The sequence below is a fragment of the Pseudorasbora parva genome, chromosome 1 (assembly GCF_024679245.1).
Source record: "Pseudorasbora parva isolate DD20220531a chromosome 1, ASM2467924v1, whole genome shotgun sequence".
NCBI classification, from domain to species: domain Eukaryota; kingdom Metazoa; phylum Chordata; class Actinopteri; order Cypriniformes; family Gobionidae; genus Pseudorasbora; species Pseudorasbora parva.
In genome coordinates this window covers 67,502,794-67,525,400 of record NC_090172.1, presented here as the reverse complement: position 1 = coordinate 67,525,400, position 22,607 = coordinate 67,502,794, and the positions used below count along the sequence as shown (strand labels likewise).

At 44.5% G+C, this 22,607-nt stretch overlaps 1 protein-coding gene across 1 annotated transcript; it reads left to right on the top strand.

The window, feature by feature from the left end:
- Nucleotides 1-569: 569 nt before the first annotated feature.
- LOC137075032 (C-type mannose receptor 2-like) lies at nt 570-19,586 on the top strand. The gene is made up of 4 exons (XM_067443230.1): nt 570-606; nt 699-1,052; nt 3,669-3,923; nt 19,231-19,586. Exons 1-4 carry the CDS (start codon nt 570-572, stop codon nt 19,584-19,586), a joined length of 1,002 nt encoding a protein of 333 aa, XP_067299331.1.
- Nucleotides 19,587-22,607: the final 3,021 nt, after the last annotated feature.

Sequence of the window (22,607 nt, the reverse complement as noted above, 5' to 3'; positions counted from 1 at the left end):
TTTTAACACAAATACAAGGAAAATGTCACATAAGAAGACAAATTATGAAGAGCAAAGATCGCACGTGTGGATGGACAGGCATACATGTCAAGATGAAGAGATGTAACACGAGTTACAGTCCAGCAATATCAGTAAAGCAGCTGATTAATTATTAAAGTTAAAATATACATTTTGAATGTCCATATTTATTTGATTAAGGTCCATATATAATAATACTGTCTGACACTGATGCAATATGCAAATATAGAGAAAGAAAGAACAAACACAAATAAGGAGGAAGTAAATATGAAAATGAGTTTTCGAGAAATAACCAAATGATGTGATGCGCTGAATGAAGGATGAGAGCAGATATAATAATCACGTAGTTTAAAGCTGCAGACAGAAACATCAGACTCAGGACAGAAACACACAACCTCTAAAGTAAGAACAACTCACATGATCATTCTTCACACACAATTAGACTCTGAGATGATCATATTGTCTGAATGATTGTGAATTGAGTTATATATGCTTATTATGTTTTAATGTAAGATGAATATGAGATTTTTCAATGTGTTTCTTCCTCAGAAATGGAGCAAACTCTATATTTGGTTCTTCTTCTCATTGGTGAGTGTGTCTGTAGTTTTATTTCTGGTTTATAGTTTCATCAGGTTTGACCCTGTTATGAAAAGCATTAAATCAAACCCTCTCTTTCACAGCTCTCTGCTCCGTATCTGAATGTGTTCAGCGTCAGTATCACTTTATAAACGAGAAGAAGACCTGGACTGAAGCTCAGAGATACTGCAGAGAGAATTACACAGATCTGGCCACCGCTGACAACATGAACGACATGATCGAGCTGAAGAAGAGTGTGACTGGAGGTGTTGAGTATGTCTGGATTGGGCTGCAGAGGACGACGAGTGTTAATAAATGGCAGTGGTCTTCAGGTGATCCTGAGCTCTATCTGAACTGGGGATCTGGACAACCTGACGGCAGCGATTGTGGATATATGTCAAATGGATTGTTTTATAATTATCTCTGTAGTACTTCTCTTCCGTTCATCTGCAACAACAGTGAGTGCAACTATTTAAAATTACCTTTTATAGATTCAACATTTACCAAATACAACCGCTCCAGAATGTTTTCTACTAACACTTTATTATTAACTTATATATTACAAGTAGGGAAGGCAATTTCTGAAAGGCCACACTGTAAAATCCAACAGTTGATCCAACAACACAACAGTCAAGTTAAGACAAAAAAACAATCTGTTCACACACACACACACACACACACACACACACACACACACACACACACACACACACACACACACACACACACACACTCACACACACACACACACACACACACACACAGTCACACACACTCACACACACACACACACACACACACTCACACACAGTCACACACACACACACACACACACACACACACACACACACACACACACACACACTCACACACACACACACACACACACTCACACACAGTCACACACACACACACACACACACACACACACACACACACACACACGTCTTGTTTACTCAGAAAATCTGGTAATAATTGGGAAAAATGGTAGTTAATAGTGGTAATGTTGAACTGCACTTATGAAGCATTTATTTATTTTTGTTAATGTTAATTTCAACATTTACTAATACATTATTAAAATCATATTAACATTAGTTAATGCACCGTGAACTAACATGAACAAACCATGAACAGCTGTATTTTTATTAACTAACGTTAACAAAGATAAACAAATACAGAAACAAATGAACTGCTCATTGTTAGTTCATGTTAGTTAATACATTAACTGATGTTAACTAATGATCTTTATTCTAAAGGGTTTCCAAAAACGGTAACACTTTAGAATACTGTTTCTTACTTAATTCATAACTAATAAAGAGTTACTGCAGTACTAATGAATAATTCTTCATTAACACTCAAATCACTAATATTAACTACTAAGGAATGAGTGTTAACTAATCAATATGTAATAGCATTTTTTAATTGTGTTAAGTATCAATTAGTTAATCAGTAACTATTCAATTCAGTTATGCCTCCTTAAGAACTACTATTAAGTAACTACTAATTCAGCTTCACAAGGAATAACTATTAAGTAACTACTAATTAACAGTGATGCACAGTATCAGATCGAGGACCTTTCTTCTTCTTTAGTACTAATGTTGTTCGATAAATGTACTACTGTTATGTGTACTATATGTAAATATTCATTTACATTCACTCGCAAATGTGCCGATTAATGTTTCTGTCTGTGTGTGTCCCCACGCTATAATGTTGCAGTTCTGGCAGCATTAAATCAGAGAAAACTATTCTAGTGAAAGAGTACACAGATTCATGAGTGCACATGCAGAGTGCACAAAATGTGAGCGCACACGCAATTTCTGTGAGTCCAGTTTTGTGTGAGAGATTCCGCTTGTAAGCAGAGATTCGTTGCTTGTGTAAGGGTGGATCGCCTACAGTGGTTCTGACTGCAGGGTTGCCGAACGACTAAAGAAACGTTATCAGCGTGATGGTAGAAAACTGCACATTTCTTGTCTATAACCACCCACTGCAACTTATACCAACGACGGAAATAAGCGCAGTTACAATAGCAAAATATGTGGGAGAGCGTTGCTTTAATGTGACTATATTGTATTGCAATAAGGAGCACTTCAAAGTCAATACCAAATCAAAACTAGTTAGCAAATCATTTCTAATTGAAATAATTTAATGACAAAATCCGGTTATGGTTACACATAAAATAGTTAAAAAATAGATGAATGAGATGATAAAACTTATACCATTAATCGTACCCAGCATGTTTAGAATGTTACCTGAGAGATAGGGAGAGATAGAGAGAGATAGAAAGATAGAAAGAGAGAGAAAAGAGAGAGCAAAGAGAAGAGCCAAACCGAGAACAGGACAGCGTCAGAGGAAAGAGACCCCCAGAGAGAAGAGAAAAGCCCCCGAGCAACAGTTACAATCTTCTTTTATCCATCCCTTGACCATGTGACTGAAACCCTGAGACATTCAAACTGACCAATCAGACCAGACTTCCCCCACTGTACTACAGGTGTGGCACCATTTGGCCTACAGGCCCTCAACATCTCTTTGTCTTTAGGAATCCCAAACAGCCCCACTGATAAGAGAGAGGGGGGTGGAAAACAGTAAAACAAATGTCTTTGTTCAATGAAAAATATCAAATATCTTTGATTATTTTGGATTCTTTCACTTGTAAACTTGATGTGCTCTGGCGGTACAATATTAATACTACATTAATGAGGATGTTGATGATTTCTTTTCTTTTTTTATGTAAGTATTGTCTGCAACGGAACCCCATCCCCAATCTAAGTGCCTTGCCAACATGGCTCAGGCATTTTATGTTTATGTGATACCAAATGATTTCTGTATTTAAGGCAATGACTGAGGGGAAAATGAGAATACAGGGAACCTATGAGAAAAAAGAAAAAAGAATTACCAAATAGTTCTCAAGGAGTTACTTAGAACCTGGAACAGTATTCTAAAGTGAAAACATAAGGAACCCAATCATAATTAATGAATTATTTATGCTCCACCGCTGCTCTTATTCACATCCAAACCATAAATCAGTGTAAGAATAATGAACAAACTGACTCATGAATCTGTTTCTGTTCTTAAAGTGAGCACAGGACTCGTCTTAGTCGATCAGATGAAGAACTGGAGAGACGCTCAGAGTTACTGCAGACAGAATCACACTGATCTGGTCAGTGTGAGGAACCAGAATGAGAGTCAACAGATTCAGATGTTCATCAGTAGTTATCAGTTATCTGGATCATGGGTCTGGATCGGTCTGTTCAGAGACTCATGGCAGTGGTCAGATCAGAGTGACTCCTCATTCAGATACTGGGATTCTCCTGAACCTAATAATTATGGAGGTAATGAAAACTGTGTAGTGATCAAACCGAAGGATCAGGGACACTGGAATGATGGCTCTTGCAGCAAACAATTTCCTTTTGTGTGTTATGAAGGTGAGCAGATCCTCTCAAACACACACAATCCATCCATCACCTCCAGATATCTTAAAGTTCACGCTACATGTCTGACATGACAGATTCCTCCACAGTAGGGTTGGGTATCATTTGGGTTTTTTTAAGATACCGGTGCCTAAATTATGCCTGAACCGATACTTTTAATTTTAAAAAAGAGCCACAAAACGATGGTGGATGACATTAAAGAATGAATTTTTATTGATTTAAAAAAAATCTTTAAATTTAACAATTTATTAAAAGATTAAAGTATACTTATATAAATATAAATAGATACAAAACACAAATTACTTAACAAATTCACAGTTAGCTAAGCCACCTAAACCAACTACAATAGGCCTAATTTAACGCTAAATAAGTTACAGCACTAATAACAGTCAAATAGCAGGTATTCTTGGTCTGCTACAATCCAGTTCAGCATTATTTTGCTTTAATAAGACCATATTCTCTGGCTAAGTATTTTAGAACCCATTGCCTTATTGTTTCCAAGGCGATGTGTCATGCTTCTCACGTGACACACACCAGACACAATAACGCTGTATGACAGCTCAGCTGTGGCGGTTTTATGTTTATGTTTATTTTTTATTCAAAATATTCACAAACTTGTTATCTATGTCATGAACAATCTGGTATTTTGATTTTCAAATATATGTAAGTGAATGTGTTTTGTCATAATGATCATAGTAACGTAATGTGCATCTGATTTGAATAAAACACATATATAACTGTCAGAAAGGATTGTTATTGCAGCTTCCATAGACATCAGCGTGTTTTTTGCTATTACTTATGTAATTTTAATGTCTGAAACCTAAATAAGCATTATGTGGTTAAAAACACTGAATGATATGTGACGAGTGCTGAGCGCGTCTGTTTCTGGCTCAGCGCCAGCCAAAGCACGAGAGCACATTTAAACTTAAGTAGGCGGCACCGAAATACCGAAATGAGGACCCGAAATCTGTGTTCTGATTCGGTCCGGTATACCGGTTATATAGCTACTGATGCCATAAAAGCACCAGGTTTTGGTACCCAACCCTACTGCACAGTCTTTGTTCTGCCTGTTCATTCTCTCTCTAGTTTTAGCTTGTCCAGTTTTTGGCAGGGCTGGACTGGAGCTAATATTCGGCCCTGGCAAACCCAGCCCATCCGGCCCATGAGTTTCCCGTGAATGTATTTGCTGGGTTTAGGGCCTTAAATTCGAGCAAATGAATACAGCTAAGACAGGGACAAATAATGATGGATATTATCGAGTTTACTGCCAATGCAGATAACAAACTTAATATTGCACCTTTGTCACAAAGAAATGCACTTAACAGTAAAGCACTGATTTTGAGCTAGGATGCAGTAAAGTAAATGTACTGCTTTTAAATGATGTCAGCTGCTTGTAAATGGTCACATTTTGGGATTGAACTACACCTTTAAAATCAATCATATTTTTCAAGAGTAAACACCTAATTTATGAAAGACAATGATATGTATCTTTCATGAGGTTCTCATTGATATAACATTTAGTAAAATGTCATTAGATCTTGTCACGTCTAAACACGAAGTAAAACTGGTGCGAGGACTCAGGTGCAGAGAAAGATAATTTATTACAAAATAAACATAAACTCAAAACAAAACCCACAAGGGGGAAAAACACAATCATAAAACATAAACCAAAGACTCAAACCAAAGGAATCACGGGGAACTGGGAGACGTAGACGAGACATACACAAGGATCCAACACAGACTGACAAACACAAGGAGATTATAAAGGGAACAAACAAGGCAGATAATGAGGGAGAACAGGTGGGGCAAATAAACCAATAATCAGATAACAAGAAGGGCGGGGTTGACAGTAGCACATGCAAGACATGACAAAACCCACATGTGCACACAAGACAGGACAGGCATGTGACATTACCCCCTCCTTAAGGAGCGGCTACCAGACGCTCCACTAGGGACGGGCGGGACAGACCAGGGCGGGGCGGGAGGGACAGACCAGGGCGGGGCGGGAGGGACAGACCAGGGCGGGGCGGGAGGGACAGACCAGGGCGTGACGGGAGGGACAGACCAGGGGGGCACGGGAGGGACAGACCAGGGGGGCACCGGAGGGACAGACCAGGGGGGCACCGGAGGGACAGACCAGGGGGGCACGGGAGGGACAGACCAGGGGGGCACGGGAGGGACAGACCAGGGGGGCACGGGAGGGACTGACCAGGGGGGCACGGGAGGGACAGGGGAAACAGACAAGGAAGGAACAGACAAGGGAGGGGTCAACAAGGGACACATGAGGAAAACAAAAAGTTCAGGCACCCAGGGCGGCGCGGGCATGGCAGGGCGCCTCGGCGGCGCGGGGAGAGCAGGACGCCTCGGCGGCGCGGGGAGAGCAGGACGCCTCGGCGGCGCGGGGAGAGCAGGACGCCTCGGCGGCGCGGGGAGAGCAGGACGCCTCGGCGGCGCGGGGAGAGCAGGACGCCTCGGCGGCGCGGGGAGAGCAGGACGCCTCGGCGGCGCGGGGAGAGCTGGACGCCTGGGAGGCGCGGTGAGAGCTGGACGCCTGGGAGGCGCGGTGAGAGCTGGACGCCTGGGAGGCGCGGTGAGAGCTGGACGCCTGGGAGGCGCGGTGAGAGCTGGACGCCTGGGAGGCGCGGTGAGAGCTGGACGCCTGGGAGGCGCGGTGAGAGCAGGACGCCTGGGAGGCGCGGTGAGAGCAGGACGCCTGGGAGGCGCGGTGAGAGCAGGACGCCTGGGAGGCATCTCCGGCCCAGCGGCGTCACCCAGGGACCACCGGAACACAGTCCACCGGCATAGGGACCACCGGAACACGATCCACCGGTACAGGGACCACCGGAACACGATCCACCGGCACTGGGACCACCGGAATACGATCCGCCAGTATAGGGACCACCGGAACACGATCCGCCGGCATCGGGACCACCGGAACACGATCCGCCGGCAGCGGGACCACCGGAACACGATCCGCCGGCAGCGGGACCACCGGAACACGATCCGCCGGCAGCGGGACCACCGGAACACGATCCACCGGCAGCGGGACCACCGGAACACGATCCACCGGCAGCGGGACCACCGAAACACGATCCACCGGCAGCGGGACCACCGGAACACGATCCACCGGCAGCGGGACCACCGGAACACGATCCACCGGCAACGGGACCACCGGAACACGATCCACCGGCAACGGGACCACCGGAACACGATCCACCGGTAACGGGACCACCGGAACACGATCCACCGACACAGGGACCACCGGAACACGATCCACCAGCAACGGGACCACCGGAACAGGGTGCGCTAGAACTGGGGCCACCGGAACTGGGACCACTGGAGTGGGGGCAGAGGAAGCCTTTCTCCTCCTACGCCTCGGGGCCACTGGAGCAGGGACCACCGATCTTGGGACTGCCAGGGCAGGGGCCATCTCCCTGGCAGCTCTCTCCTGCTGGCAGGCGATAGCTTCCACCATTGCCTCAAATGTGCCTCCGTCATATGCCCTTCTGAGCCACCACTCCATGGGCTCATCTAGGGCATGATTAAAAAGGTCCTTGAGTGCAGAGTCACTGAGCCTCAGCCCCTTGGCTGTCTCCAGGAACTTCTTTGCAAAATTCCTAATCTCCATTCCCTCCTGGTGAAGTAGGTGGAGGACTCGAAACCGTAGAATCCGCTCATAGTAAGAACAGGTGGTGAGCGATTCCGGGATCGAGTCCTCTCTCTGCTGAGTCCTCAACATGGTTGGATCCTTCTGTCACGTCTAAACACGAAGTAAAACTGGTGCGAGGACTCAGGTGCAGAGAAAGATAATTTATTACAAAATAAACATAAACTCAAAACAAAACCCACAAGGGGGAAAAACACATAATCATAAAACATAAACCAAAGACTCAAACCAAAGGAATCACGGGGAACTGGGAGACGTAGACGAGACATACACAAGGATCCAACACAGACTGACAAACACAAGGAGATTATAAAGGGAACAAACAAGGCAGATAATGAGGGAGAACAGGTGGGGCAAATAAACCAATAATCAGATAACAAGAAGGGCGGGGTTGACAGTAGCACATGCAAGACATGACAAAACCCACATGTGCACACAAGACAGGACAGGCATGTGACAGATCTATTAAAAATTTCATAAAACAATTAAAGTGAAAAAAACGTTGTCCTTAATTTGTGGGATTCAGGCTTTAAAGCTGTTTTGTTGAATTATAATGACATTTTAACTGAGTTTAACTGTAGGCCAGTTTCATTTTACTGTAAGATCATAGCAGTCACAAGTAAAACCGTGCTCCTCCTCATTGCCATGGGTATATGGGCTCTAAAACATATAAACCATATATAATAAACTATTGAATTTGTAATAAAAAATATGTAAACACATGTAGAAAATACAAAAACAGCCTATAGCTATTAAAGTTATTTATATTCCGCAATATTAATGTAATAATAGCAGCATTTTTAATAAAACGTTTCTTCCAAAACACCTTCACTGTTAGTAGCTGCAAGGTGAATTGTGGTTGTGCTAAAGTGACATGTTTGTAGTGTGTGTATTGCTGTTTTCCACTTTACCTCTTCATGCATTTAAATACTCGCGCCTGTTTACAGCTGATTCGCCACAGAACCTGTAATGTTCGCATTTTACACGAAAAAATGGGAATCACACTTTATAAAACAAAATTCTGAGTCAAAGTGCCGTATATCACTGTATAGAGCAGAAATGCAGCATGCGTATACGTTCGTCAGCGGCTGGGTTGTGCGTATATTCGCCTTTTGCAGTTCCATGCGCCATGTGCTCAAATAAAAATAAAAAATAGAAAAAAGCGCCTAATATGTATCAGCCTCAAAGTGCGTCGGCCCACCGGGAAAATGGCTGGTATGCCAGATTACCAGTCAAGTCCAGCCCTGGTTTTTGGTTTTGGTACACTTTATGGTAAGGGAACATAATGATCATAAATTCTAGCAATAATTCATGAATAAAAGTCTTTCATTCATGACTTCACGGATGAACAACACCTTAATTAAAACATTAACTAAGGTGAGTAAATCATCATACATTATGGTTTATTACACATGATCATGATGCTTTCTATGTTCACAAAAAAAGAATAAAGCTATGGTTATGGTACATGGATCATTATGAATTCAGTCATGAATAAAACATTAATTCATGTCATTTCACAATTATGCCATCATTAATAACACATCATCATTGTTTCAAAGGACCATGTCACTGCTTTAGTTGAGGGGCCACAAACATGATGAAGTCATGAGAAGCTAATGCTTAGTTAATGATGACTGTGTGAGTGTGTGTGTGTGTGTGTGTGTGTGTGTGCGTGTGTGTGCGTGCGTGCGTGTGTGCGTGCGCGTGTGTGTGTGTGTGTGTGTGTGTTGTGATGATGAAGTCATGAGAAGCTAATGCTTAGTTAATGATGACTAACGTTACTGTATTATAATGTCAGCAGAATTCCTGTGCTGTGTGCTGAGCCTGGGGCCAGTTCTGGGCTCTGACCATTGACCTGCAGACTACTATGAAGAAGACATGAACATGCCTAACTCAGAGATCATGATTAATAAAAAACTTTAGTTAATCACATTAACTGATATACTGGTCTGGCCTGTGCTTTCATTAGGTAACGTGGATTTTTGTATATTCCTTTAAAAAATCATGAGTTCACACTTACAATATCCACATTAAACAGAGTAAAGGTTATGCGTGTTTGGCGTGCTGTCTGTGTTACATGTATGCCTGTTTTGTCTTTCTTGATTAAGATTATATCACTCTGTTTCTCCCCAGTTTGATGATCAGTTATGTCTTTCACCTGCACCTCCTTATCTGCCCTGTATATAAGCTTTTAGTTCTTCCCCAGTGATTGTTGGTTATCGTTCATGTGTTACGTGTAAAGGCTTCAATATACTCCGCAAGAACAAAAAAAAAAGTTCTCACTCCCAGGGCTCCAAAATTATGACATTTTGTTCTAGCATTTCTAGTTTGGGAGTTCTCGCAATATCATCCAACTGCGGCCACAAATGGGCGTTATCGTGCTAGTGGGAGTTTCCGTTTTCGCAGACTGGAACGCTCACTTCTTCTTCACCTCTTTTGCTGAACTGCTAGTTAACATGTTCAACATTTGCCGCTAGTTAATTTTTCTCAAACAGAAAATCAGAAATTCAAAATAAGAGATTAAAATAAGATCTAGCATCTTGCAACATGACATCATGACTAGAGGTCGACGGATAGTGGATTTGTGGATTTTACCGATACCATTAGCTAGGGTGGACCACGCTTGCCGATAACCGATTAATCGACCGATAGTTTTTAAAAAGATTCTAGATTAAAATAATAATGAAAACAATAATAATAATAATAATAATAATAAATAACAAATAAAAAAAAACACAAAACAATGCTAAACTTTATTACAAGAAATAAAAAAACAGTACTGAACCATGAAAATGTTCGAAATTGCATATTTAAATATGAATATATTAAAATTACAAGTTCTAACAGAAAAACATCTACAGTAAATAACTAAAACATTAAATATTACAAATAAATGTTTCTTTAGCTATAACCTAGAAACATGTAAGTGAATGTCAGGTAACAGACTGCAAGTCCCATTTGTTAACAAGGATTTATTAGCTTATTTACAGTATTGTTCAAAATAATAGCAGTACAATGTGACTAACCAGAATAATCAAGGTTTTTAGTATATTTTTTATTGCTACGTGGCAAACAAGTTACCAGTAGGTTCAGTAGATTGTCAGAAAACAAACAAGACCCAGCATTCATGATATGCACGCTCTTAAGGCTGTGCAATTGGGCAATTAGTTGAAAGGGGTGTGTTCAAAAAAATAGCAGTGTCTACCTTTGACTGTACAAACTCAAAACTATTTTGTACAAACATTTTTTTTTCTGGGATTTAGCAATCCTGTGAATCACTAAACTAATATTTAGTTGTATGACCACAGTTTTTTAAAACTGCTTGACATCTGTGTGGCATGGAGTCAACCAACTTGTGGCACCTCTCAGCTGTTATTCCACTCCATGATTCTTTAACAACATTCCACAATTCATTCACATTTCTTGGTTTTGCTTCAGAAACAGCATTTTTGATATCACCCCACAAGTTCTCAATTGGATTAAGGTCTGGAGATTGGGCTGGCCACTCCATAACATTAATTTTGTTGGTTTGGAACCAAGACTTTGCCCGTTTACTAGTGTGTTTTGGGTCATTGTCTTGTTGAAACAACCGTTTCAAGGGCATGTCCTCTTCAGCATAGGGCAACATGACCTCTTCAAGTATTTTAACATATGTAAACTGATCCATGATCCCTGGTATGCGATAAATAGGCCCAACACCATAGTAGGAGAAACATGCCCATATCATGATGCTTGCACCTCCATGCTTCACTGTCTTCACTGTGTACTGTGGCTTGAATTCAGAGTTTGGGGGTCGTCTCACAAACTGCCTGTGGCCCTTGGACCCAAAAAGAACAATTTTACTCTCATCAGTCCACAAAATGTTCCTCCATTTCTCTTTAGGCCAGTTGATGTGTTCTTTGGCAAATTGTAACCTCTTCTGCACATGCCTTTTTTTTAACAGAGGGACTTTGCGGGGGATTCTTGAAAATAGATTAGCTTCACACAGACGTCTTCTAACTGTCACAGTACTTACAGGTAACTCCAGACTGTCTTTGATCATCCTGGAGGTGATCATTGGCTGAGCCTTTGCCATTCTGGTTATTCTTCTATCCATTTTGATGGTTGTCTTCCGTTTTCTTCCACGTCTCTCTGGTTTTGCTCTCCATTTTAAGGCATTGGAGATCATTTTAGCTGAACAGCCTATCATTTTTTGCACCTCTTTATAGGTTTTCCCCTCTCTAATCAACTTTTTAATCAAAGTACGCTGTTCTTCTGAACAATGTCTTGAACGACCCATTTTCCTCAGCTTTCAGATGCATGTTCAACAAGTGTTGGCTTCATCCTTAAATAGGGGCCACCTGATTCACACCTGTTTCTTCACAAAATTGATGACCTCAGTGATTGAATGCCACACTGCTATTTTTTTGAACACACCCCTTTCAACTAATTGCCCAATTGCACAGACTTAAGAGCGTGCATATCATGAATGCTGGGTCTCATTTGTTTTCTGAGAATCTACTGAACCTACTGGTAACTTGTTTGCCACGTAGCAATAAAAAAAATACGAAAAACCTTGATTATTCTGGTTAGTCAGCTAGCTTACATGAATGATATGCAATATACATTTGCACCGTGTAATAATTGTTGAGCAATACAATTGTATCTTAATCATTCATGTTAGCTCATAGTGCATAAGAAAGGTTAACAGATACAAATAACAATGAATAATACTTCTACAGCATTTATTAACGTTACTTAATGATACAAATGGAATATTGGATATAATGTATTATAATGGATTATTGTATTGTATTAAGTGTTATTTCATATAAATCCATACAGTTTGCTTTTTTTAGAACATTTGACGGTTTTCTTATCAAAATAACAAAATATGTTTTGAAATCGAATGTGTTTCTGATGTGTTTATATTTCTGTCGGATGCCTGACCATCAGTCTGGTTTCTTACATCACTAGTTGTTACATCGCTTAAACTGCTTGAGGTAAATGTTACTGCTAATGTTAGCGTCCTCTCAGCCTTGACGACAAAGCAAAGTACATCCATACTGCTGTTCTTTCGCTGCTAAAGCATCTAGTCACCAAACAATTACTTTATAATGATTTGGCAACATGTACTGAAGTGTTCTGTATTCATACCGTTTCCCTTTCCGTGTTTTAAACGCGCGTCAGATGTGTCAGCGCTCTGTGTAGGGTGTGCTGTGAAGCGCGCGGCCTCACGTGTCCTCACGTGTTAATGTAAACAGTGATAGTTTTTTATTTGGCCTCTAGAGGCCGCTCTCGCGCTATATAATGCCAGCAGACCCTTCTCAGAGCTCTCGTAGGCTACTGTGTAAAGACAGCAGCCTTCTCAGCCGCTCCCGCAATAGACGCAAACCGGAAAAACTATCGGTATTGATTTTTGACGATAACCGATTGTTCCACCAATCAGCTATCAAATCCGATGAATCGGTTGACCTCTAATCATGATTTTGCGTAAACATACACATACAAGTGGCGTGTTATCTGTACCCATTTTGAGCTATCCGCATGTATGTCTATGCTTAAACAAACCATTGTGTGCGTGTGTGTTTCCGCGTGTATGTCTATGCCGAAAGAACCATTATGTGTGTGTGTCCACAATGTAAATGGATTCATAAACGTACTAAATGATGTTCCCTTTCAGTCGGTCACGTTCGACGTACGTCAGAACTGAACCGACGAATGGGATCTTACTTTAGAGACCAATCCTACTTCGAGCATCTAACAACGAGCCAATGAAATTTGGCATGCGTTCACGCATTCCACGCTCCGCCCCGCAGCGCGGGTATAAATAGGAAGTGGAATGGTAGATCAGCGCTTTCTACTTCGGAGCCGAGCAGTGCTTACTGTTTCCTACGAAGAGTGTCTGACTACGAGTCAAAGAGTGTTGAGTGAGAGAGTCTGCCAGTGCGGGTGATACGGCGCGTCAGTGAGAGACCGTCTGATCAGTGATCAAGCGATCTAAAGGAGCTTGTTGGTTCGCTGAGCGTTTCCCATACAAACTGTTGGTTCGCTGAGCGTTTCCCATACAAACTGTTGGTTCGCTGGGCGTTACACACACACAAATACACATCACTGAGAGCTCACACAGGCTTGCAGAACGAACTGTGTGGAGCCGCGGTCATCTCCCTGAGTGCTTCAGCACACTAAAAGAGCAGCTTTCCATTCACAAAAGAGCAACACGGTTTGACCCTGCGTCTTTTTCAAGATGTCATTCAAACCGTGTATTCCTGGTATGCAACTGTTTCCTGTCCTCTTTGACGGCCACGAGCGCATGTGAGATTGCGATCGTGGGTGATTCATGTTCTGTTAAAAGAACATGGTCACGTCGGCGCGTTGTTCGTCTCCCCCTTCTCATAAAGGGCTCGAGTGTTCAGCACGCCGTGTGCCGTCGAGTGGGCGGCTGACAGCGGTGGTTGTCACAACAACCGGCGCGCGTCAGTCGGCGCTCTAGATGCGCAGTCGAGACTATGAAACCTCAGATGGGGTCGAGTCCCTTCGCCTATCCCCCGATCTAGTTCATTTCTAGTCTTACTGGAAAAGGGCTACTTTGGCTGATAAGCGCTGGTGGCCTAAGGATTACAGTGGGGATTCCCCGCCGGGTAAATCCCCTCGGGCCCCCACTCCTCTATCGCATCAAAAGCATGCTGAGACTCTGTTCGTGGGTGGTACGGATTCTCTCATGAGAACACGACCACGTCAGGGCATTGTTCGCCTTGCCTTCTTCATAGAGGCTTGAGCGCTCAGTGCGCTGTGTGCCGTTCTGACGGCCACGTTCACTGTCTCGCATGCCTGCTGGTAGTTGAAGGTGGAATCGCTGATCCTAAAGAGAAAAGGGCTTAGCGTTTCATTTTTGGCTCTGGCAGAGGACAGATGTCAATTGCTGCATCGGAGAGAGGGAAATATGGAGGGTCAAAAGGGCCAAAAATGAGACAAAAAAAAAAAAAAAAAAAGTTTCATTGTTTTCCCTCTCTCACTGCCCTCTGCCCTGCACGCATGAGGGTAGTCCCAGCCCAGGGGTTGTGCAGGAACTGCGTGCGGTGTTGGACCTCGCCCTATGGGCGATGAAAATCACTGCACGCTCCCTGGGTCAGGCGATGTCCACACTAGTGGTCCAGGAATAGGGCTAACCTGGCAGATATGCGCAAGAAAAGCCTGTCTGTCGGGCTGGCCTCCTCGGCGGCACCATCGAGAACTTTGCCCAGCAGTTCTTGGTGGCCCAAGAGCAGACGGAGGCGTTGCACCAGGGGGCCGACGACCAGCATCCCCTCCTGCGTCCGCCTCCACCCTGCTAGAGCCGAGCAGCAGCCTCCACTGGAGGAGCAGGGTGCCGGACGCGAGGGACGCCCAACCCGTCCAGGGCCCGCTAACCGGCAGGCAAGCGCAAGGGGACGCGGCCCTGAGACGGGCCGGCTAGGGAGAACAGGAGCTGCTCGGGGGAGACGATGTTCGCATCCCTCCCCCACCCCCCCGGAGGAGGACCGGGGGGCCCTGACTGGTTTCGGTTCTGCCACTGGCTCTCCGGAGTCCAGCGGTACCCACATTTTAAGAGCAGTTTCCTCTCTCTCTGGGCCTCAAGTTACTCCTTACTCATGAAGACCCCATGATTTTATATCATGGGGTCTTCAGCCCGTGGTCCAACACTTCGTTTCTCCGGGCCTGGGTGCCCCTAGAACAAGTGTCCAGGCATGCTGTGCTATTCACAGATGCCTCCGCCACCGGCTGGGGGGCCACGTACAACGGGCATGCAGTTGCTGGTCTGTGGACGGGGCCGCAATTGCATTGGCATATCAATTGCCTCGAGTTCTGGCAGTACACTTGGCACTCCGCCGCCTCAAGGGGCCGCTGCGTGGCAAGCATGTACTGGTCCGTACGGACAGCACCACGGCCGTTGCGTACATCAACCGTCAGGGTGGTCTACGCTCCCGTCGTTTGCTCCAACTCGCCCGCCACCTCCTCCTGTGGAGTCAGAAGCAGCTGAGGTCGCTTCGGGCCATTCATGTCCCTGGTGTGCTGAACCAGACAGCCGACGAGCTCTCTCGTCAGCCGACACCTCCGGGAGAGTGGCGACTCCACCCCCAGGCGGTCCAGCTGATATGGGACCAGTTCGGAGCCGCACAGGTCGACCTGTTTGCCTCTCTGGACTCGACCCATTGCCAGTGGTACTATTCCCTGACCGGGGGTACCCTCGGCACAGATGCACTGGCGCACAGCTGGCCCCGGGACCTACGCAAGTATGCGTTTCCCCCAGTGAGCCTTCTTGCACAGACTCTGTCTAAGGTCAGGGAGGACGAGGAGCAGGTCTTGTTAGTTGCGCCGTATTGGCCCAACCGGACCTGGTTCCCGGAACTCACACTCCTCGCGACAGCCCCTCCTTGGCCGATTCCCCTGAGGAAGGACCTTCTGCCTCAGGGACGGGGCACGCTATGGCACCCGCGTCCAGACCTCTGGAATCTTCATGTCTGGTCCCTGGACGGGACGCGGAGGTTCTAGATGGACTACCACAAGCTGTCGTAGACACCATCGCTTCAGCTAGAGCCCCCTCTACAAGGCGCCTCTATGCTCTGAAGTGGAACCTGTTCGTTGAGTGGTGCGCTTCCCGCCGGGAAGACCCCCGAAGGTGTTCGATCAGTGTCGTGCTTTCCTTCCTGCAAGATGGGTTGGAGAGAAGGCTGTCTCCCTCCACCCTCAAGGTATATGCTGCAGCAATAGCAGCGTACCATGATGTAGTAGAAGGTAAGTCCGTGGGGAAGCACGACCTAATCGTCAGGTTCCTCAGAGGTGCGAGGAGACTAAATCCTCCTCGTCCATCCTCGATACCCTCTTGGGACTTAGCTCTAGTGCTCAGAGCACTTCAGAGCCCTCCCTTCGAGCCTTTGGCGTCTTGTGAGCTTAAGATCTTGTCAATGAAGACAGTGTTCCTGACGGCATTGGCCTCGATCAAGAGGGTAGGGGACCTGCATGCACTTTCGGTCAACGAATCGTGCCTAGAGTTCGGGCCAGGTAACTCTCACGTTGTCCTGAGATCCCGGCCCGGATATGTGCCCAAGGTTCCTACCACTCCCTTCCGGGATCAGGTGGTGAACCTGCAAGCGCTGCCTTCGGAGGAGGCAGACCCAGCCCTGGCTTTGCTGTGTCCGGTCCGCGCCCTTCGCGCTTACGTTGACCGGACCCAAAGCCTTCGGACCTCAGAGCAACTCTTCGTCTGTTACGGAGGCCAGCAGAAGGGAAAGGCTGTCTCCAAGCAGAGGTTAGCCCACTGGATAGTGGATGCTATAGTCTTGGCCTACCAGTCCCAAGACGTGCCTTGCCCGTTCGGTGTAAGAGCACACTCCACTCGGAGCGTTGCTTCTTCCTGGGCGCTGGCTCAAGGCGCCTCGCTGACAGACATATGTAGAGCTGCGGGCTGGGCGACACCTAACACGTTTGCTAGATTCTATAGCTTACATGTAGAGCCGGTATCTTCCCGCATCCTCGCCCCCAGTGGCCAGGAGCGTTAAGTGCCCGTTCTAAGTGTCGGCTTGCGAAACGCCACTCCCGCCCTCTGGGCCGGATACGTGCGTCTAATGTCTCCAGTTGTGTTCCCCGGGAAACCGGCTAACCCTGTCGAGCTCCTCCGTCACCCCTCCGGTGTCAGACGTTGCGGACCGTCTGACGCCAGGCCTGCACCCGTATGCTTGTGAAACGTGGCTGTAGGCTGGGTTCCATATGTAGCGGTTCCCTCACGGCAACCCCATATGTGTATTCTTCCACGGTACCAGCTACCCTTCGGGCTAGCCCCGTGTCTTTCCCTCAACAGAGCCCGCTCTGTCGTCTCTGGGCGTGTTCTTTCCCCCCTTCAATCAGGCTGGAACCACCCCAGAGACTGCCATATGTTGCACTACCCTGCCAGGTTAGTCCTTATGTGTACTCTGCCACCTCTCCTTCCCTGAAGGACATGGCCCCGCAGCGTACCCTCTCTCTCAAGAACGAGGTAGGCACGCTTTCCCAGCGTTATCCAATAGTCATTCTGAGTGGGTCTTGCAGAAACAGCAGTGACTGTACTCCCTGCTTGGAGCCCTGACTTCCGTACCATACTAGACGGTGCAGTGCGCTCAAGCAGGACGCTGGAAGGGCCAGCATCCTGGCGTTTTCCATAGGGATCCCATTCGTCGGTTCGGTTCTGACGTACGTCGAACGTGACCGACTGAAAGGGAACGTCTCGGTTACGTATGTAACCCTCGTTCCCTGAAGGAGGGAACGGAGACGTACGTCCCGTCGCCAGATGCTGTGCTTCCGCTGGGAGTCCGGTCACCTTTCGGCTCCTCAGCAGAAAAAGCGCTGATCTACCATTCCACTTCCTATTTATACCCGCGCTGCGGGGCGGAGCGTGGAATGCGTGATCGCATGCCAAATTTCATTGGCTCGTTGTTAGATGCTCGAAGTAGGATTGGTCTCTAAAGTAAGATCCCATTCGTCGGTTCAGTTCTGACGTACGTCTCCGTTCCCTCCTTCAGGGAACGAGGGTTACATACGTAACCGAGACGTTTTTTTGAAAATGTAAAAACGCAGAATGTGTCTTGTGATCGGTAGGTTTAGGGATCAGGGTTGGGTGTAGGCAATCGTTTTTGTGATTGACATGGCCAAATTAAATGTTTAGAATCGGTTGCAGGGCATTTCCGTTGAACTGGTTTGGGGGGGGGGAAATCATGCATATGACATCATACCCATGTGCCTTGAGAAACTCATCACGATTGGTTGATAAGACTCTACCAGGAACGTCCAATAGGCATTCTTGTTTCATGACGAGAACGCCCAAGCTGCAGCTGGACTCTTCTCAGTTCTCGCAGCTTGTTCTCGACACATCGCCAGAGCAGAACTTTTTCTTGCTGGTGTCTGAGAACTATTGTGTGATTGGTCAGACATTTAAAGTGGGCAGGGTTAATGCAGAGAAACGCAGATGATCGGCACCTGCTTTTCTCTTGAAGTATAAATGTAACTGGCCAGAACAAACTTTGTTCTTGTTCTTGCCACCTCGAGAAAACAAACTAATTTATTTGTTCTTGCAGAGTAAGTTCCAAGTATGAAACAAAGAGTGTTCCGGAGTTTAATGATTAAAATACCCGTTCCCTGTTCTCCTTTGTCTCCGTGCTCCACTGTATCAGTCTGGGTGAGGGCTCCGAGCTCTGAATTTTGGCCTGAACTCAGAGTAGCCTATTAATTCGGTTAATTATCTGAATGTGCTCCTCGTGATAAATAAAATAAATATAACAATTTCAAGTAGTCCAGTCAACCAATGTTTTTTGTGAACATAGAAAACATCATGATCATGTGTAATAAACCATAATGTATGATGATTTACTCACCTTAGTTAATGTTTTAATTAAGGTGACGTTCAGTCATGAAGTCATGAAGGAAAGACTTTGAATTCCTGTTAGTTCCTGATGATTCATGAGATATTAATGCATAAATCATGGATGAATTCATGATAATTAATGTACCCTTACCATAAAGCGTTACTGTGGTTTGTTTTGTGTCCAGATACTGGACTGATTCTGATCAAAGAGAACCGGACGTGGTCTGAAGCTCTGAGATACTGCAGACAGCATCATGTGGATCTGGTCTCGGTTCATTCAGTGAAGATACAGCGTCGTGTGATGAATGTGGTAAAAGAGGCGTCTACTGAGGAGGTGTGGTTGGGGTTACGTCACTCCCGCATTTTGGGCATCTGGTACTGGGTGAGCGGAGACACTGTGTGCTATCAGAACTGGGCTCCAGGGAACGGCAGCGACTGTGAGAATACAGGGAGATCTGGAGCAGTTCAGTCTGGAGGAGTCTGGATCAGCCGTCCTGAGACCGACAAACTCAACTTCATCTGCAGCAGATATCAAAAGTGAAGCATTTATTTTTTTGTTCTTTTATGACTGGCATATATACTTTTAACTGGCAAACACATTTTTGTACTGTTTAGAAATTAATTTCTGTAATGTAAGAGTATAAAATACTAATGTGTATTAAAACATGTGTATTATGTTTTAAAGACCCCATGATATAAAAACGAGTTTTCATATGTGGCTTTTAGAAACACTTAAAAAAAACTTATTTTTAACACACACACAACAACAACTGCAAGTCTTTATGAAAGGGTTGAATCATTATCACATGGATATTTTGGTTGCATTGTTCCCTTTTTACTAATTTTGCTAGAAGGTATTACCAAAAAAACTAAAACAAACTGTTGACCCTTTTATAATCTCCAACAAAATAATCCCAATAATGAAAGTTCATGAATAGGTTCACTGGACTCAACACAACAGTCCAGATGGAAAAATCAAGTTTCCTCACTGCAAAAAATAAAGTCTGCCTATAGGGGGAGAAAAATAATCTTCTTTTTGTTTGGGACGGAAACAAGAAACAAGATTTCAATCAGAAACAAGATTATTTTTCTCACCCCATTGGCAGATAATTTTGCCTGTTTTAAGCAAAAACTCACTTCATTTAGATTTGATTTTCAACAAAACAGGAAAAAATATCTTCTGTCATTTTACTGATCTAGTAAATGCATCTTGACTTAAGAATATATAGATATTTGGACTACTTATTTAGTAGAAAAAAAAAACTAAATAAGAAGAGCATTTTTTGCAATGCCCCAAACTAAGAAAAAACTAATCCTAAAACGTGTATTCCAGAGTAAAGCGTGCACCAATTAAATAGCTCAAAAGTCTAAAACACCCTGACTGATTGATTTTCACAGATCATTTTTGGATGGATGCTCTGGAGTTAGCAAACACACACACACACCGCTTCAAAATGGCCGCCCTTCTTTCCTATGGGCTGCCCCATTATAATAAAAGTCCTTTGAAACCAACAAATGTCCCCCATAATTCCCCCTCAAACTAAATCATACATGCACACATGCAGTTAAAAATATAATGGGTTTATGGGATCTTGGTATTCTGGTGGTGTGTCTTCTTTCTTTTCATTGCTGTATTTTGAACTAATCATATCTTTACAAATTACATGTTTAGAGAATTATTGTTATCATCTACATGTGTCTCAATTAAATTATATATTTTAGGTAATCTGTAAGAATAAACCATGAGTATAAAGCTTTCTTTTCCAACAGCTTTCTTGTGTTGTGATGTTTATTTAAAAAAAAAATAATTATAACAGAAAATGATTTAAACTTTAATTGTTTTCTAGTCAAGTCAAGTCAACTTTATTTACATAGCACTTTTTACAATACTGATTGTTTCAAAGCAGCTTCACATTATTATTACAACATAATTTGGAAAATATTACAACATAATTTGATTTGGCTGTTCAGCCGCTCTGGAGAAAACGGTGATGTTATCAGCTAATTTCAATTTCCATATAGTGTTCCATATGTGGGCAGATCAGTATTATAGCTGAAATTTTAGTGTCCCCAAATGAGCAAGCCAAAAGCTAAAGGCATCTGTGGCAAGGAAACAAAACTCATTCAGGGCCAGAATGGAGAAAAAAACCTTGGGAGAAACCAAACTCCCAAAAAACCTTGGGAGAAACTGGCAGTCGGCATTCCAGTTCTTCTCTGGCCTATTAACAAACAGTGTATGATTATAATTCTGGCAACTTTACAGATCAGAAGTCATATTAGATCAATAAATATTCATAAGAATATTCAAAAGATTGAAGTCGTCACGCCAGAGACGGGATTATTGAGGATGTCGTGCCGATGCAGCATTTACAGGGGGAGTTTAATTGACCCACTTTCTGCTGACACTTCAGGGATGAGTTGGTCATGTCCAGGCACAGGTCCACCATCTGATCTGGATACAGCTCGGATCCGCTGACTGCAGTAAACCTCAGGATAAACAGAGAGACCAATATTATATGATGTAACGAGTACATCAGGTGTTATGGGAAGTGTTCCCGGTTCCGGCTGAACTAGAAAGCCAACACATGAGAGTTTACAGCTGAATACTCAGAATTACTCAGACAGTTATTAATATAGAGATGTATAGGCTAACACATACAAATAAAAAAAAAATATATATTTTAAATATTTTTCTTCATGTATAAAAATAATATGTGAATGTAGTATAAAGACTTATACCTAACCAACTAAATTGAAGGCACAAGTGTGGTCATGTTTTATTTAAAATCTGAGGCTGTTGTGTCCAAAAAGTCTCGGTTACGTACGTAACCCTCGTCCCTGAAGAAGGGAACGGAGACGTACGTTGGAACTGAACCGACGAATTGGGATCTGACTTCAGAGACCTATCCACTTCGAGTGTATAAAAATGAGCCAATCGGAGATTGGCATGTGATCCGCACATTCCACACTTCGCCCGCAGCGCGGGTATAAATAGGAAGTGGAATGGCAGATCAATGCTTTTTTCAGCCGAGGAGCCGAATATGTGACTTGAAAGAACACGCCCACAGACGACAGAGGGAAAGACATGGGGCTAGCCGTCAGGGTAGCTGGTACCGTGGAGGAATACACATATGGGGTTGCCGTGAGGGAACCGTTACATATGGAACCCAGCCTACAACCACGTTCCACAAGCATACGGGTGCAGGCCTAGCGTCAGACGGTCCGCAAAGTCTGACACCGCATGGGGTGACGGAGGAGCTCGACAGGGTTAGCCGGTTTCCTGGGAAACACAACTGGAGACAATAGACGCACGTATCTGGCCCAGAGGGCAGGAGTGACGTTGCAAGCCGACACTTAGAATGGGCACTTAGCGGTCCTGGCCACCAGGGGCGAGGATACGGGAAGATACCAGCTCTACATGGAGGCTATAAAATCTAGCGAACGTGTTAGGCATAGGCGTCGCTAGGCCCTTTTTAGGGGGGCTTCAGCCCCCCTAAACTTATGCCTCAGCCCCCCTAAAAAATATGTGATTAACCTTTAAAACATATGAAACTGGCGGCAG

What these genes read in the sequence shown, in the direction of transcription:
- LOC137075032 (XM_067443230.1), top strand. Translation starts at nt 570, where the DNA reads ATGGAGCAAACTCTATATTTGGTTCTTCTTCTCATTG. An exon ending in TTTGGTTCTTCTTCTCATTG is followed by an intron (nt 607 to 698) that starts GTGAGTGTGTCT and finishes TCTCTTTCACAG; the next exon opens with CTCTCTGCTCCGTATCTGAA. An exon ending in TCCGTTCATCTGCAACAACA is followed by an intron (nt 1,053 to 3,668) that starts GTGAGTGCAACT and finishes CTGTTCTTAAAG; the next exon opens with TGAGCACAGGACTCGTCTTA.